Genomic DNA, 15,000 nt, shown 5'->3' with positions numbered 1-15,000 from the left:
AAATTTAAAAAATGGACAAATACTTGGCAAAACAGTGTCACCTTGTAAAGGCTGTCAGTGATATCCAGATTCCTGACTGTGGCTGTCAGGTTCAGTGATATCCAGATTCTTGACTGTGACAAATAGAAACAAATAGAAATGCGTTACTGTCTATGTATACTAGATTGATTTTCTGATGATCTAATCTTAAGTGTCTGTCGATTTTGTAAATAGTTTCTTGTGTAAACTGTACCAACTTTCCAGCTAAATTGTCTACTTGGAGTCGTGAGTGCTCCTCTTACTGCACTGCAGAAATCGGTCATATTACACTACATTAGCTGTAGCATGGGCTGCAACACAAGTTGATCTCTTACAATAATTTATATAAATAGATTACACTGCATTGATTATTAAATTATTGCTTTTCATTTTTTGCTGTGTAAATAATATGAGCTTCAATTCTTTGTGCAGGTTACCAGACAACTGTTAAAAGAGGTCAAAGGAAATCCTCATTACTTCATTTCTTTAGTTTAAAATAAGTTTATCTTTGGATTGTTGTTAATTGCTGGTTGGCATGGCAACTGCATCTTTGCCCAACCTGTTGTCATGAAGGGAGTCACAGGGCAACTGTAACCTGTAGTTGCTAGGTAACCTTCAGCAGCAGTTAAAAGGAAGGGACGATTGGAGACTGTAGTTGAATAAGAAAGAGCGCAAGAGCAAGAGAGAGAGTTTGTGTGTGTGGCTCTTTGGTAAAAGCTGTGGAAATCCAAAGACACAAAGGAGAGCAGAGAGTTGGACATGTGAAGGAGAGACTGGTAGTTTATGCTGTCAGAGGCAAAATTGCCAGCAGGTGCATGATGCATGTAGACAGGTGTGTGGAAAACACACACACACACACACACACACACACACAGGTTTGTAGTGGTCAGTTTTGTGCATTTATGAATGTCCATGTGGGTGTGTGTGTGAGTACATATTTGGCCTCCACTGTTCTACACACAGAGCCTGAGTGCAGGGTCACAGCAGCATTATGGCCCCTACCACACATACTCACCCCACCTCCCCTACTAACTCCCACTACACCTGCTCACCCCCCACCTCCCCTACTAACCCCCACTAACCCTACTCACCCCCCAGCTCCCCAACTCCCCTGCACTCACCCCACCTCCCCTACTAACTCCCACTAACCCTACTCACCCCCCCAACTCCCCAACTCCCCCGCACTCACCCCACCTCCCCTACTAACTCCCACTAACCCTACTCACCCCCCACCTCCCCAACTCCTCCGCACTCACCCCACCTCCCCTACTAACTCCCACTAACCCTACTCACCCCCCAGCTCCCCAACTCCCCTGCACTCACCCCACCTCCCCTACTAACTCCCACTAACCCTACTCACCCCCCACCTCCCCAACTCCCCCGCACTCACCCCACCTCCCCTACTAACTCCCACTAACCCTACTCACCCCCCACCTCCCCAACTCCTCCGCACTCACCCCACCTCCCCTACTAACTCCCACTAACCCTACTCACCCCCCACCTCCCCCGCACTCACCCCACCTCCCCTACTAACTCCCACTAACCCTACTCACCCCCCCACCTCCCCAACTCCTCCGCACTCACCCCACCTCCCCTACTAACTCCCACTAACCCTACTCACCCCCCCACCTCCCCAACTCCTCCGCACTCACCCCACCTCCCCTACTAACTCCCACTAACCCTACTCACCCCCCAACTCCCCAACTCCCCCGCACTCACCCCACCTCCCCTACTAACTCCCACTAACCCTACTCACCCACAACCTCCCCTACTCAGCCATACCACCATCATCTGTACTCAACCCACCACCCCTACCAAACCCACATAATCTACCCTACTTACCCCTACTCACCCCATCACACATACTCACTACCCCCACCCACACCCACACTTATTGCCACTTTCCACAAGCACTCCTACCACTTTTACTCACCCGTGCTCACACCTACTCTACTCTAGCTACAGAAAACAGGCGCTCGATTCTCTCTCTCTCTCTACCTTACACTCTGTCTCCCTCTGTATCTCTCTTACTCTCTGTATGTCTTTCTCTCTTTTTCTCTCTCACGTGTGAATTGATCTGTGAATTGATTGATTTGATTGTCTCTCCTTCTGAGGTTAAGGTGGGATAATCTCTGATGGGCAATGTTGAATGGAGATGGGATGGAGATTTTAAAAAGTGAAAGAAGTGTGTGTGTGTGTGTGTGTGTGTGTGTGTGTGTGTGAGAGAGATACACAAAGCACAAGACAGTAAACTGAATATTTAATATATTATAGGGAGTCTACAGTGAGAATAGCGTCCTATCAGAAGAACTATTTATTAAGGAGGTACTTCATCAACACTGATAGACCTACAGCAGTGCATGTGAATACACAGATAAATAGATAAATATTTACACAGGGTTCAATGTGAAATTGGCACAGCTTTCATCAGTAGGAACAGAAATGTAAGGTTCAGTTAAAACACTAGCTACAGTCTGGGGTTTTGTCCTTCCCTCCAAGCTGGTGTCAGTAATATTAGTGTGGAGTGATTGGCACTGCTAGCTCCACCCTAGCCCACCCCTTCTCTCTCCTCTCTTTCTTATATAGACTTCTAGCACAATTGAGAGAGAGAGAGAGAGAGAGAGAGAGAGAGAGATTTCTCATGACTCCCGGCGCAGAAGTCAGTTCATCACAGAGCTGCTGATAGACAGTGAAGCTATCACTATGACAACAGTATCCTTCCACCAGCTGCTGTGTGGAAGCTCTGTACAGATGACCTCACATTGCAGACATGCTTTTATCATCTCACCACTTCTCTGTTTGTCTCTGTGTGCGTGTCTTTCTCTGTCTGTCTGTCTGTCTGTCTTTCTCTGTCTCTCTCCACCCTTCTCACTACCATTTTCTATTTTCTCTCTCTCTCTAATTCTGATTGCCTATATCTATCTGTCTATTTTATATAATTCATAGAACTGTGTCTCACATCTTATTCTTGCTGTGTGATGTGATGAAACTCTGAGAAACTGCTGTTTCTCTGAAGAGAAAGGTGAAGCCATTGAGGCAGCTAGCCTGCCTGCTTGTGCTCTGGGGTAGACTGTGTGCTGCTCTGTCTGTAGAGCCCCCCTGCTCTGGGGTAGTGCCCTGCTCTGTCTGTAGCCCCCCCTGCTCTGGGGTAGACTGTGTGCTGCTCTGTCTGTAGAGCCCCCCTGCTCTGGGGTAGACAGTGCCCTGCTCTGTTTGTAGAGCCCCCCTGCTCTGGGGTAGTGCCCTGCTCTGTCTGTAGAGCCCCCCTGCTCTGGGGTAGTGCCCTGCTCTGTTTGTAGAGCCCCCCTGCTCTGGGGTAGTGCCCTGCTCTGTCTGTAGAGCCCCCCTGCTCTGGGGTAGACAGTGCCCTGCTGTGTCTGTAGCCCCCCCTGCTCTGGGGTAGTGCCCTGCTCTGTTTGTAGAGCCCCCCTGCTCTGGGGTAGACAGTGCCCTGCTCTGTCTGTAGAGCCCCCCTGCTCTGGGGTAGACGGTGTGCTGCTCTGTCTGTAGAGCAGCTTTGTAAAGGCAGGCCTTGTTCTTCTGAAGGAGCACACCTAGATCCCACTTCTCCTGAAGTAACAGAGCAGCTGCCCAAACAGATCGGCTACCACAGCAAAGGTGTCAAAGCACCACAGGAGAGGAGATATTAATGACCACTTTTAATGGCCTAATGTCTAATTAGAGCATGTTGAAAACATTTTACATAATTTTGCACCTGTATGTGTGCATACTCTTAGCTGGATAAGAAAAAACACACAAATCCATCCCAAGAGATTTTCTCAGTATGACATTAATATTGATGTTTTGCTGTCTTTAACATTGTATGAAGCTCAGTGTGTAAATGACTGTGTCTTTCTCCCGTGTGACATGTTTCTCTGCTACATGAACCTAATTGGGGCACCTGTGTCTTCGTTCTGGTATGTGGGTGTGGGTGTGTCTACATGACTCTACAGTGCTTGAGGAAGTGTTCTAAATGACATTCACTCTGTTTTTCATGTCACAATCTTTCTGCACTGATGCATATGTACTAATAAACAAAAGATTTTCATATGCACAGTGTAATGGTGTGTATTATGTGGTGTTACTGTTATCTTGCTTAGATGTGTTGCTATATTTTGACTGTAACCACCCCTCCAGACAGGAGCTGATTGACTACACTCACTGTCAGTGTGACAGGCTTTAATGTGGAGCAATAAGTGAAGGACAGCTAGGTAGCTCTGCGCGCGTGTGCGTGCGTGCGTGCGTGTGTGTGTGTATTTTTGCCTTAGGAGTAGATGATAGGATGAGGAAGATTCCATTAAATGAGTGTGTCTTAATCCAGTACTAAACCAACCTTAATGGTCTATTGAAGTGTGTGTGTGTGTGTGTGTGTGTGTGTGTGTGAGACACACATTTATTGATTCGACCTTTGTTGACTTATTGAGTGAAATGTTTTGCGTGCATGTGTGTGAGCGTGTGGATGTGTGTGAGCGTGTGGATGTGTGTGTGTGTGTGTGAGCGTGTGGATGTGTCGGGAAGTGACTCTTCATCCCTTTCTCAGGGATTCTCTTGCCAGATCTCTCACTCTTAAGTCATTCTATCACTGTTGCTAGTAATTGCTCTGTTTAGGTGCACTGCCTTTAATCACACCCTGAACGTTCTCTTTGTGCCTCATAAACGTAGGACTTAATCACACACATCTATTACTTCTGACTGTCTCTCCAAGTGTCCCCTTAGTGTGTGTGCTCCTACAGGACATAGCATTATTAGTTTATAGCTCACATAAGGGTTTCTGCAGTCCTTGAGGCCTATAGCACTGTACAGTTTTGTGTTGGTCTTATCGAAAGCCCAATTATCAAACTGAACCCATCAAAAAAGGGGAAGTAAGTGTGTGAGTGAGTGAGACCTTGAGGACTGAATATACCTGCTGTAGCCCCATTTAACAAGTACTATGGTGGAAGGTTCCGGTAGGAATTTCAATGGAGGCTTTTGCTTAAACCAGAGATGAAGCATCTGCACTGGTAATCCATACGAAAATTAGGTTAGAAATGAACTGTCTGTATGTCTGCCTCTTCCTGGCTCCCTCTCCCAGGTATCAGGCCCCACATCATTAATGGTCCACTGCACCCTCGCCCCCTGGTGGCACTACTGGACGGGCGCGACTGCACAGTGGAGATGCCCATACTCAAAGACCTGGCAACCGTGGCTTTCTGCGATGCACAGTCTACACAGGAGATACACGAAAAGGTACACACACCCTTACCGTACCAATTCATTCTCTCGCTCTCATTCACGCATTAACAAAAACTCCCATATTACACATAAACGCTACAATCTCTTGTCCCACACACAGTCTTCCACATGTAACTCACACACTCACATAACTCACATGTATACGCTACACCCACATTCTCACACTCAGATACTCACTATATGGACAAACGTTCTTCATCCAGAAGAGCATTTGTGAGGTCAGACACTGATGTTGGACAAGAGGACCTGGTTCATAATATACGTTATAGTTCATCCCAAAGGCATTCACTGGGGTTGTGGTCAAGGTACTGTGCAGTAAACCACGCAAGTTCTTCCATACCACACTCACCCAGTCATGCCTTTATGAACCTTGTTTTGTGCATCCAAACTGTACTTACAACGTTGGAAGCATACAATTGTCCAAAATGTCTTGGTATGCTGAAGCATTAAGATTTGCCTTCACTTGAACTAAGGAGCCTAGACCAGCACCTGAAAAAAACCAACAACCCCATAGTATTTTCCCTCCTCCACCATACTTTACAGTTGCCACAATGCAGTCAGGCAGGTTAATGTTCTCCAGGCATTCTCCAAACCCAGACTCGTCCATCAGACTGCCAGATAAGAAGTGTGATTCTTTACTCCACAGAACACGTTTCCACTGATCCAGAGTCCAGTGTCAGCGTGCTTAACACCACTCCATCCATTGCTTGGCATTGTGCTTGGTGATGTAAGGCTTGCATGCAGGTGCTCGGTCAGGGTAACCCCTACCATGAAGTTCCTGTTGCACAGTTCTTGTGTTGATGCGAAGCCAGAAGAGGTTTGGAACTGTGCAGTTACTAAGTCAACAGAGTGTGACTTTTACATGCTATGCACCTCAGCTACCCTGCTCTGTAACTTTGTGATCTCTTACTTTGTGACTGAGTTGCTGAGGTTCCTAAATGTGTCCACTTTTCAATAATATCATTCACAGTTGATCATGGAAAATCTAGGAAGGAAGTAATTGTTGCATCAGTCACATTCCTATTACAGTACCACCCTTGAATTCAGTGAGCTCCCTAGAATGACATATGTTTGTAAAGGCAGACTACATGGCTGGGTGCTTGATTATATACAAAAGGAGTGAATGAGACACCTAAATCTGATGATTAAGAGATGTGTCCCAATATGTCTGTCCATATTGTGTAACGTACACACACAGACACACAATCCCTTTGCCCCACAGTGTGCTCTGTCTCTCTCTCGCTCACTCACATAATATTCACATGAATTGTTTTATTACAAAAAAAGAATGTCTGCTGTTCTCTCACTTCTTTAAAGGTTGACTTCCTGGCTGGCAACCAGACAGTGTGTAATTATCTAGGGTTAACGCTAGCATTAGCACTCAGGTTAGCACTAGCCGTAGCGCTGGTTTATAGCTTGTTAAGCGAGGAGATGCTGGCATTGCTGATGCTGTGGGATGGCCATGGAGCTGCTAAGATCACTGGACTTGTAGGCTTTTAAACTACACAATAAGAGAACTGAGCATTAGCAAAAGAAACCATTCTCCTCAGCCATCAGCAGGGTGTGTGCTAAACATGGAGAGAGAGAAAATGTTTAGAAAGAGTGGTAGGGGCCAAGTGTGGAGTGATTTTTAAAAATCAGAAAGGTGTGATATTATTATATTTCTCTGCTTAGTATTCCCTGATATTTTTGAAATGAAGAATAATACTATGCGTGTCCCTCTTGTGTGACTAGTATGAAACTGTAACCCTCTCTCATTACAGCCACTTACAGAGCAACACAGAGGGTCCGGGGGGGGGACCTTATTTGTGTGTGTGTGTGTGAGTGTGTGTGTGTGTGTGTGTGTGTGTGTGTGTGTGTGTGAGAAAGATGTGAACACATCATTGAGTGCAGTGTAACATTTTTAGTTACTATGGTATTAAGGGAGTGGTTTTATATATGCGCACACACGTACACACTCACATTCCTTCAGGCTTATCTAACTAATGTACATGTACATTTATCATTTATACATATACCTGACACACAAGACACACTTATTACATGTTTTATTTGTATTCAAACATATAATAAGTAATCAGTGTGGTGTGTGTACTCATGTGTAACCTTCATTTAGCCGCTTACAAAGCAAAGCAGAAAGCTCCTGTGTGTTTTTTTGAGTGCGTGTGTGGGGGTGGGGCATGTGTGTATGCAACCACCTGAACACTCTACTCGGGAAAGCAACGAATCGGCTCTCTTGATTTCATCCAGCACAGTCACACAAATACAATCAATATGAGGTTAGCAGGATGTGTGCAAGGGCATGCATGCGCACACACACACACACACACACACACACACACATTTAAAAGCTGCCATATAACATTAGCAAAGAGACACATGGACACACCTCACACATCCCACACCCACTCTATCACTCTCCCTTTCTGTCACAGACACCAGAGCACTGTCTGTGTTGTGCACCTCACAGAATAGGTCTGAAGACTCTTCTGAGAATGTGTGTTTGCACATTGCTGTGTGTGTCAGAGAGGGAGAGATGGAGAGAAGGAGAGAGGCAAGTTAGAGCACAGTTTCTATTTCAGGTTTTGACTGTTCAAAAACCATTACACTCAAAACTCATAATGCTGTCCCCTTCACACTCAGTGTGTGTGCATGCCTGCGTGTGTCTTTTACTTTCACTTTTTTATGACTGTCCTTTTGTAGATTCTGGAGTGAGTTATCTCTATCTCATGCTCTCTCTCTCTCTCTCTGTCTTGCATGCTCACACACATACACACACATTCACAAGCGCATGCGTGCACTCACAAATACGCATTCTCTCTGTGCACATATGGCAGACTGTTTGGAAAGACTGATCAAGCTTTTCTGCCATGACATAAGACTTATGGTGTGTTGGAGAACTACATTATCTCAATATGTAGGGAAATATGAAATATGTGTGTGGATTTTGTGTTCCAATTACATTGCAGGTGCTGAATGAAGCAGTCGGAGCGATGATGTATCACACGATCACGCTGACACGCGAGGACCTGGAGAAGTTCAAAGCACTACGCATCATCATTCGCATTGGGAGTGGCTATGACAACATCGACATCAAAGCCGCAGGAGAGCTGGGTACGACCTTTCCCACTGAGGGTGATGGATTAGGCATACGTGTGCTAATTCATAATCGTTACTACAACACTGAAAACCAGGGCTTACCTCTTAAAATGGAGCATTTCAGATTGTACGGTATAAAGTAAGGGTCATTTCAAATCATATAGCAGAAATTCTGGTCTAGTTCTGTTGAGAGAAAGTAAAACATTGCTATTATTTCATTTTCTTATGCATTTAAGTGATATATATGACGAAATCAGTCATCTGGAGTTTTAGATGCCTCAATATTGCAGTAGCCTAGACACTAGCTGGGTTTACATGCACTTTGTTTTAAAATTTAAATCATTCAAATTGAAGATTTTGGCCGAAGTGTTTACATGGGATGTGCTCTAATACAGTTTGGTGTTTACAGTTGTGTGATGTGCACAGAGTTAGACTGAACTGAATGATTGTGTACTGTAGGCACCATAAGGCTCATATGAAACCTGTCAACACAGGCTCTGATGGAAATACTAATATCCAGTTCTTTAAGGGTTTGAATCATTAACAAGCTCTTGGTATAGGTGCAGGTAAACTTGTAATCCGCCATTTTGAGAACTGTACATCACAGGTACAGGGGCGGGGTTTGATTGGTTTATGAATGGTTTAAAAATCCACTCTGCAAACGATTGAACTGTTAACTGGTTTGGGCCTTTATTATGATTGAGGTGCTTATATGGAGCAATTTTATTTGGTTTTGGCTTTTAACATCAGAATATTAGGCTTAGTGTAAACCCAGCGTATAGTTTGTCCTTGGGACTACAAGTTGAAATCCACTCCATGATGGTTTTAGCATCATCTTAAGATCAAGGTGGACAGTCCAGGCCTTGTGACCCCTCACTCCACATTACTCCACTCTCAACCCACCTGAGCCATGTAATGGTTGGGATAGATATGCCTGGGTTATGAATGGCTGGGTTGGACACACCTGGATTGAGAATGACTAGATTGTAAATGACTGACTGGATTGGAAATGGCTGTTCAGGACAGTTTTTGCCAGTGCTGATTCCAGTTTAGGGCTCTCGTACTCAGTGGCCAGGCTGGACCCATACACACAGTCATCCTGACACACTGAGTCGCCCGGACACGCTGAGGTGATGAAGGGAAATCCTCTGGGCTCTTCTCAGCTGATAGTGCTGCTTCTGTCTTCAAACAGCTTTTTGTGGTGTTGTATCTCACCCTATATGTGTGTTTGTGTGTGTGTGCTACAGGTATTGCTGTGTGTAATATCCCGTCTGCAGCGGTAGAGGAGACGGCGGATTCAACGATGTGTCACATCCTGAACCTGTACAGGAGAAACACTTGGCTGTACCAGGCACTCCGAGAGGGCACGAGGGTCCAGAGTGTGGAGCACGTCCGAGAGGTGGCGTCCGGAGCAGCCCGCATCCGCGGGGAAACCCTCGGCCTGATTGGCTTTGGTAACGAGCGTTCCTTCACTCCTTGCAGCTTCAAATGTGTCTCTCTGTCCCTCTTTTTTTTGTCTCCTTTTGTCTCTCTCTTGCTTTCTTTATCTGGGGTTGTGCTGATCTGCACATTAGGCCATCGACGGTTTGTTTGTATGTGTTTGTTGACGCTGCCGTGTCCTGTGTGCAGGACGGTCGGGACAAGCCGTGGCGGTGCGTGCCAAGGTGTTTGGCTTCAACGTGATCTTCTACGACCCATACCTGCAGGACGGGATGGAGCGCTCTCTGGGCGTTCAGAGGGTTTACACCCTGCAGGACCTGCTGTACCAGAGCGACTGTGTGTCCCTGCACTGCAACCTGAACGAGCACAACCACCACCTCATCAATGACTTCACCATCAAACAGGTAAAGACACACACAGGCACGCACACACACTCCCTCTCAGAATGTACTCATGTCATGTTATCCCTACATAAAAATCTTGGTAACCAACTCCCAAGCATGCACAATAAACCTAATAAGTAATACAGGACTCTAATATGTTTAAACATACACACACACACGCAGCACATACACAAACACATTTGCACAGACATACATTTCACACACATGCAAACACAACTCTAAATGAGCTGTGTAGGGATCTATATATGTGCCAGGAAGTAAGTGTTTGTGTGGGACTGTATACCTATGTGTGTCTATAGAGTGCATGATGTCCTTCTGCAAGGTATCTTAAGTTTAGTGAAGCTAGAAACAAATTCATTCCATTGCTCTGTCAAATGCAATTAGCACCAGCCCACGGCTACAGCAAATATATCAACTCACTGCATAGGGGGAGGTGCAAGTGTGTGTGTGCGTGTGCGTGCGTGACCATGAGTGTACAAGCCTTCTCCACACTGGTAACGTAACATACCCTGCCCCCTATGGGTGACAGAAAATAAATGCTCTATACTCTCTGTCTGCCTTTCAGTCCTTTATCGTTTATCCTCTATCTCTCAAGTGACTTATTTGACTTATTTTTGTTTTTTGTATTGTAGGGCTTAGGCTGATATCTTTAGGTGTAGTTCAACCCAGTTAAACCTTTTTCTGTTCTCTTTGCTCTTATAGTCCAAAGAAATGAATACAGGCACACTGGTGCAGCAGCACACACACCTTGTTGCCAAATCTCAGTAGAAGCCCACAGCATCAGAACACATCTTTGTTCTTACCAGGTGGAGAGAGTAAGAAGGCCAGAGAGAGGGACGCTAATAAGAGTGTGTCTATGTGGGGGTTTTAATGCTTTTCATGCTGTGTGTGTGTGTGTGTGTGTGTGTGTGTGTGTGTGTGTGTGTGTGTGTGTGTGTGTGTGTGTGTGCGTGCGTGCGGGCAGATGCGTCAGGGTGCCTTCCTGGTGAACACAGCTCGAGGTGGGCTGGTAGATGAGAAAGCTTTGGCTCAGGCTCTTAAAGAGGGCAGGATACGTGGAGCTGCCCTTGATGTGCACGAGGCCGAACCCTTCAGGTGTGTACCCCTGCATACATCCTCTACACGTGTTCAAACATACACACATGTATAAAGTCAAACCCTCACATATCCTACATATTTACACTATACCACATACACACATACTAATTGTAATTAGCTAAGCCTAGCTGAGTTTTTGTTGCTTGTTATGCAGTTTGTGAAATTTCCATCTGTCTCCTTGCATGGGTGTGTGGCTGTGTGCATGTAGTTTTGCGCATGGTCCCCTGAAGGATACCCCTAATCTGATCTGCACACCTCACACGGCCTGGTACAGTGAGCAGGCCTCTCTGGAGATGAGAGAGGCAGCCGCTACAGAGATACGCAGAGCCATCACTGGTACACACACACACACACACACACACACACACACACACACACACACACACAAAAGCAGAGCCATCACTGGTACACACACACACACACACACACACACACACACACACACACACACACACAGATAAACAGAGCCATCCCTGGTATACACACACACACATAAGCAGAGCCATCAATGGCGTAGACACAGACAAACAGATACGCCAAGCCATCACTGGTACACACACACACACACAGATATGCAGAGCCATCACCTCTACACACTTGCACACACACAGAGCCAGCAATGGTGTACACATAGACACACACACACACACACGCAGCATCACATGTGCGCACACAGACGGACATACACACAAATTCTCTCTCTCTCATTCCCTCTCTCTCTCAGGTCGGATTCCAGACAGTCTAAGAAACTGTGTGAATAAAGAGTTTTTTGTTAGCACAGCAACCTGGGGAGTGATGGACCAGCAAGGTGTGCACCCAGAGCTTAATGGCGCTGCCTACAGGTAAATCACAGAATCACAGTGTCTTTGGCCTCTGCTGTATTGCTACCTTTATTCTTTGCTTTGGCATAACATTCTCATCCAAGCAAATTTTGTACAGCTCTGTGTTTATTGTAACTGTGTGTTTTAAACATTTTTTCATGCATATTTGTTCAGTATGACTTCATTACCTCATCATCACCATGGATTTTAGTGTCAAATTTGCCCCAGGTTTGTTTGTTTGTTTGTTTTTCCTAAACACTTAAATAAAAAACAGTACAATACATTGAGTAAAAATGCAGCATTTAGTAGGTGTGTTCCAATCCTGCACTCTTCAGACTCCGCTTTGCAAAGAGGAGGGGCCAGTTCCCTGATGCAGATGAGCCCCAGTCCTGGGCTAATAAAACTCAGCTGATGTTCAGTCTTCAAAGAAACCCTTAAGCACTGAACTTAAAGGAGAATTTCACCCCACAGCCCATTATTTAATGCGAGATCCCAGACCATGAGGACACTGTGGTGGAATAAGAGGAGCATCCCCTCTGCTGTACTAGCAGGAGTTGGAGGCCTGGAGGCTTTGACTCTCACTTAAAGGATTCCAATCTCACACGAAGGGTTTTCAGTGGAACATTCCGTTGAGTTTTGGAAAGCCATTGTGAGGATTCTCCGTAGCCCTGCTCCTGTGCTTTGAGTGACTCATCAACCCAAGCCCCCTCCCAACACCAAACTCTGATTCTCTCTCTCAGCCAAGTGAACCCGAACCTGCAGGCCATCCCTTCTGGTGCCCCCCAAGACAAAATCAATGCCTAAAACACCAGCAGGTAAATACAGTCAAGCACAGTGGGACTGTCTACCCAGAACCCCTTTCCCTGTTGCTTACACTCTCTCTGTCCCTCTCTCTCCTCCCATAGAGTTATAAACCAGCCAGCTGTGTTTCTGTGGAGTTATTAACTAACCAATCACACATCTACAGAGATTTCAACCTGCCAATCACACTCCAATAAACCTGGAGCAAGAGAACAAGAACAAAGCAGTCATGCTCTTGTGCATTTATATACCATCCAGTTATGCTCCTGTAGAGTTGTGTACTAGCCAGTCATTGAGGATCTTAATACAGTCCCTTCTTTAGTGACTCCATTTGTTTATTTTCAGTAGCCAGTTTCCTTTTACCTTTTAAAATGTGCTGATTCTAGAAGTCCATGACTGACTAGCCACACCCCTGGTTTTCTAACTCTGTGGTTGTTCCTCTTCCTGGCAGCGATGAATACTAAAACCCCTCACCCCCTCACTAACCCAGCCCTCCATCCTGTCTACACACACACACACACACACACACGCGCACGCACACACACGCGTACACGTGCACACACACACACACACACACACACACACACACACACACACACACGCGCGTGCGTGCTCTGGGTCAGGTTCTGACTGATTACTGGGATGGTGCTGCCCCTCCTAGTCAGTGTTTTATAGCAGATGGCACTTGACAGACAAATTAGACTTTGTTCAGAGATGTTTACATACTGTCTCTTCAAGTATTCTTTAGAGCTGTTTTACAAGTTCACTCTCTTGCATTTCTGGTGTTTTTATATTCATCTCTCGTTGTTGCCCTCCTTTCTCTAGCTTCTGTTCTTTGTTTCTCCATCTCCCATCAGCATTAGCACACTGCGAGCATGTGTGCAGTCATGTCTGAGTGCCAGTGTGCGGGTGTACATCCATGCACATAGCGTGTGTGCACACATGCGTTTTGTGTGGGTGGGCGCGTGCATGCGTTGTGTGTTCATGAAGATGCTCTTGCTGCAGCCCTTTTTCCTCTGTTGTATTTTTCTGAACTTTTGCTTTGATTTAAATTGCTGAGGAGTCACTCTGATGTGTTTGGTTGGAGAGGTTTGGTGAAGCCCTTTTTTAAGCTCTGCTGCTCCCTGCCAGAACACAGTCAGAAACACCATCACACTCAGCAAACACGCTTACGTCTCATCCATCTGATTCTGACCTAAGCTTGACCTTTGACCTGTCTCTGTTTAGGTTTCCACCGGGCATGGTTGGGGTGGCACCAGGGGGCATCCCAGGGGCATTGGAGGGCATGGGCCCAGGCGGTGTGCCCATCCCCCACTCACTCCCTTCGGGCACACACCCCACCCAGGTCCCCTCTCCTAACCAACCATCCAAACACGGGGAGAGCAGAGAGCATCTAACAGAGCAATAGCACCATGACCATACTCACACACACACACACACACACACACACACACACACGCTCATGTAGCACATACACACCTGCAGACAAATGCACAACCTCTTAAAAACATGTACATTTAGACGTACTTTATTACAGGTATATTTTGACACACCTATACACACACAAACACAGGAGCCATCGTCATGCCAATATGTTTCCCAGTATCTTTCCAATGAAATCACCCATCTTCCGGGACCAAGAGACTTCTCTCTCTCTCACACACACATTCAAACACATGCCGCACACAAACATACTTGCATACATACACATTACAGCTCAACAGGACTGCTTAACACAAGACTTAATACTCTTTTGTTTGTTTGTTTGTTTGATAAGCTTGTTCAGTACATTTCTTTTTTCCTCTCTTTGCTTGTGGCTCAGAAGAGATCGCAGTTGTAAGGCATGGATGAAACAAAGCCCTCCCTCTCAATTCATGCCTCACTGGATAAACCACGTTTCCTTGCACCATTCTGAGAGCGCTGACAAACCACCACTTAATGTGCTTACTAGTCCACTCACTACCCGAGTTCTGCCCTTCTCACTGATCCCACCCACTTTCCTTTTGTTGGTTTGAAGTGTTTTTTTTCCTTATTTTAAGCCCTTTAAAGAATATTTTCAGTGTGGAAGAATAAAATAAAAGTCGTGG

At 45.8% G+C, this 15,000-nt stretch overlaps 1 protein-coding gene across 3 annotated transcripts in view; it reads left to right on the top strand.

Moving 5' to 3' along the window:
• The window catches only part of LOC113581562 (C-terminal-binding protein 2), a 72,576-nt gene that overhangs the window by 57,371 nt on the left and 205 nt on the right, over window positions 1-15,000 (top strand). For all 3 annotated transcript variants that reach the window (XM_027016782.2, XM_027016785.2, XM_027016784.2), the window contains 8 exons: window positions 5,090-5,244; window positions 8,220-8,364; window positions 9,597-9,803; window positions 9,979-10,193; window positions 11,158-11,288; window positions 11,500-11,627; window positions 12,016-12,133; window positions 14,141-15,000. The exon at window positions 14,141-15,000 is cut by the window's right edge and continues 205 nt beyond it. In XM_027016782.2, the coding sequence (XP_026872583.2) occupies window positions 5,090-5,244; window positions 8,220-8,364; window positions 9,597-9,803; window positions 9,979-10,193; window positions 11,158-11,288; window positions 11,500-11,627; window positions 12,016-12,133; window positions 14,141-14,321 (1,280 nt within the window). In that variant the 3' untranslated portion in view covers window positions 14,322-15,000. The remainder of the gene's footprint in view (window positions 1-5,089; window positions 5,245-8,219; window positions 8,365-9,596; window positions 9,804-9,978; window positions 10,194-11,157; window positions 11,289-11,499; window positions 11,628-12,015; window positions 12,134-14,140) is intronic.

The sequence above is a fragment of the Electrophorus electricus genome, chromosome 14, assembly GCF_013358815.1.
Source record: "Electrophorus electricus isolate fEleEle1 chromosome 14, fEleEle1.pri, whole genome shotgun sequence".
In the NCBI taxonomy this organism is placed as follows: Eukaryota; Metazoa; Chordata; class Actinopteri; order Gymnotiformes; family Gymnotidae; genus Electrophorus; species Electrophorus electricus.
Note: the sequence above shows the minus strand (reverse complement) of the source record. Positions and strands in the feature narration are given on the sequence as shown.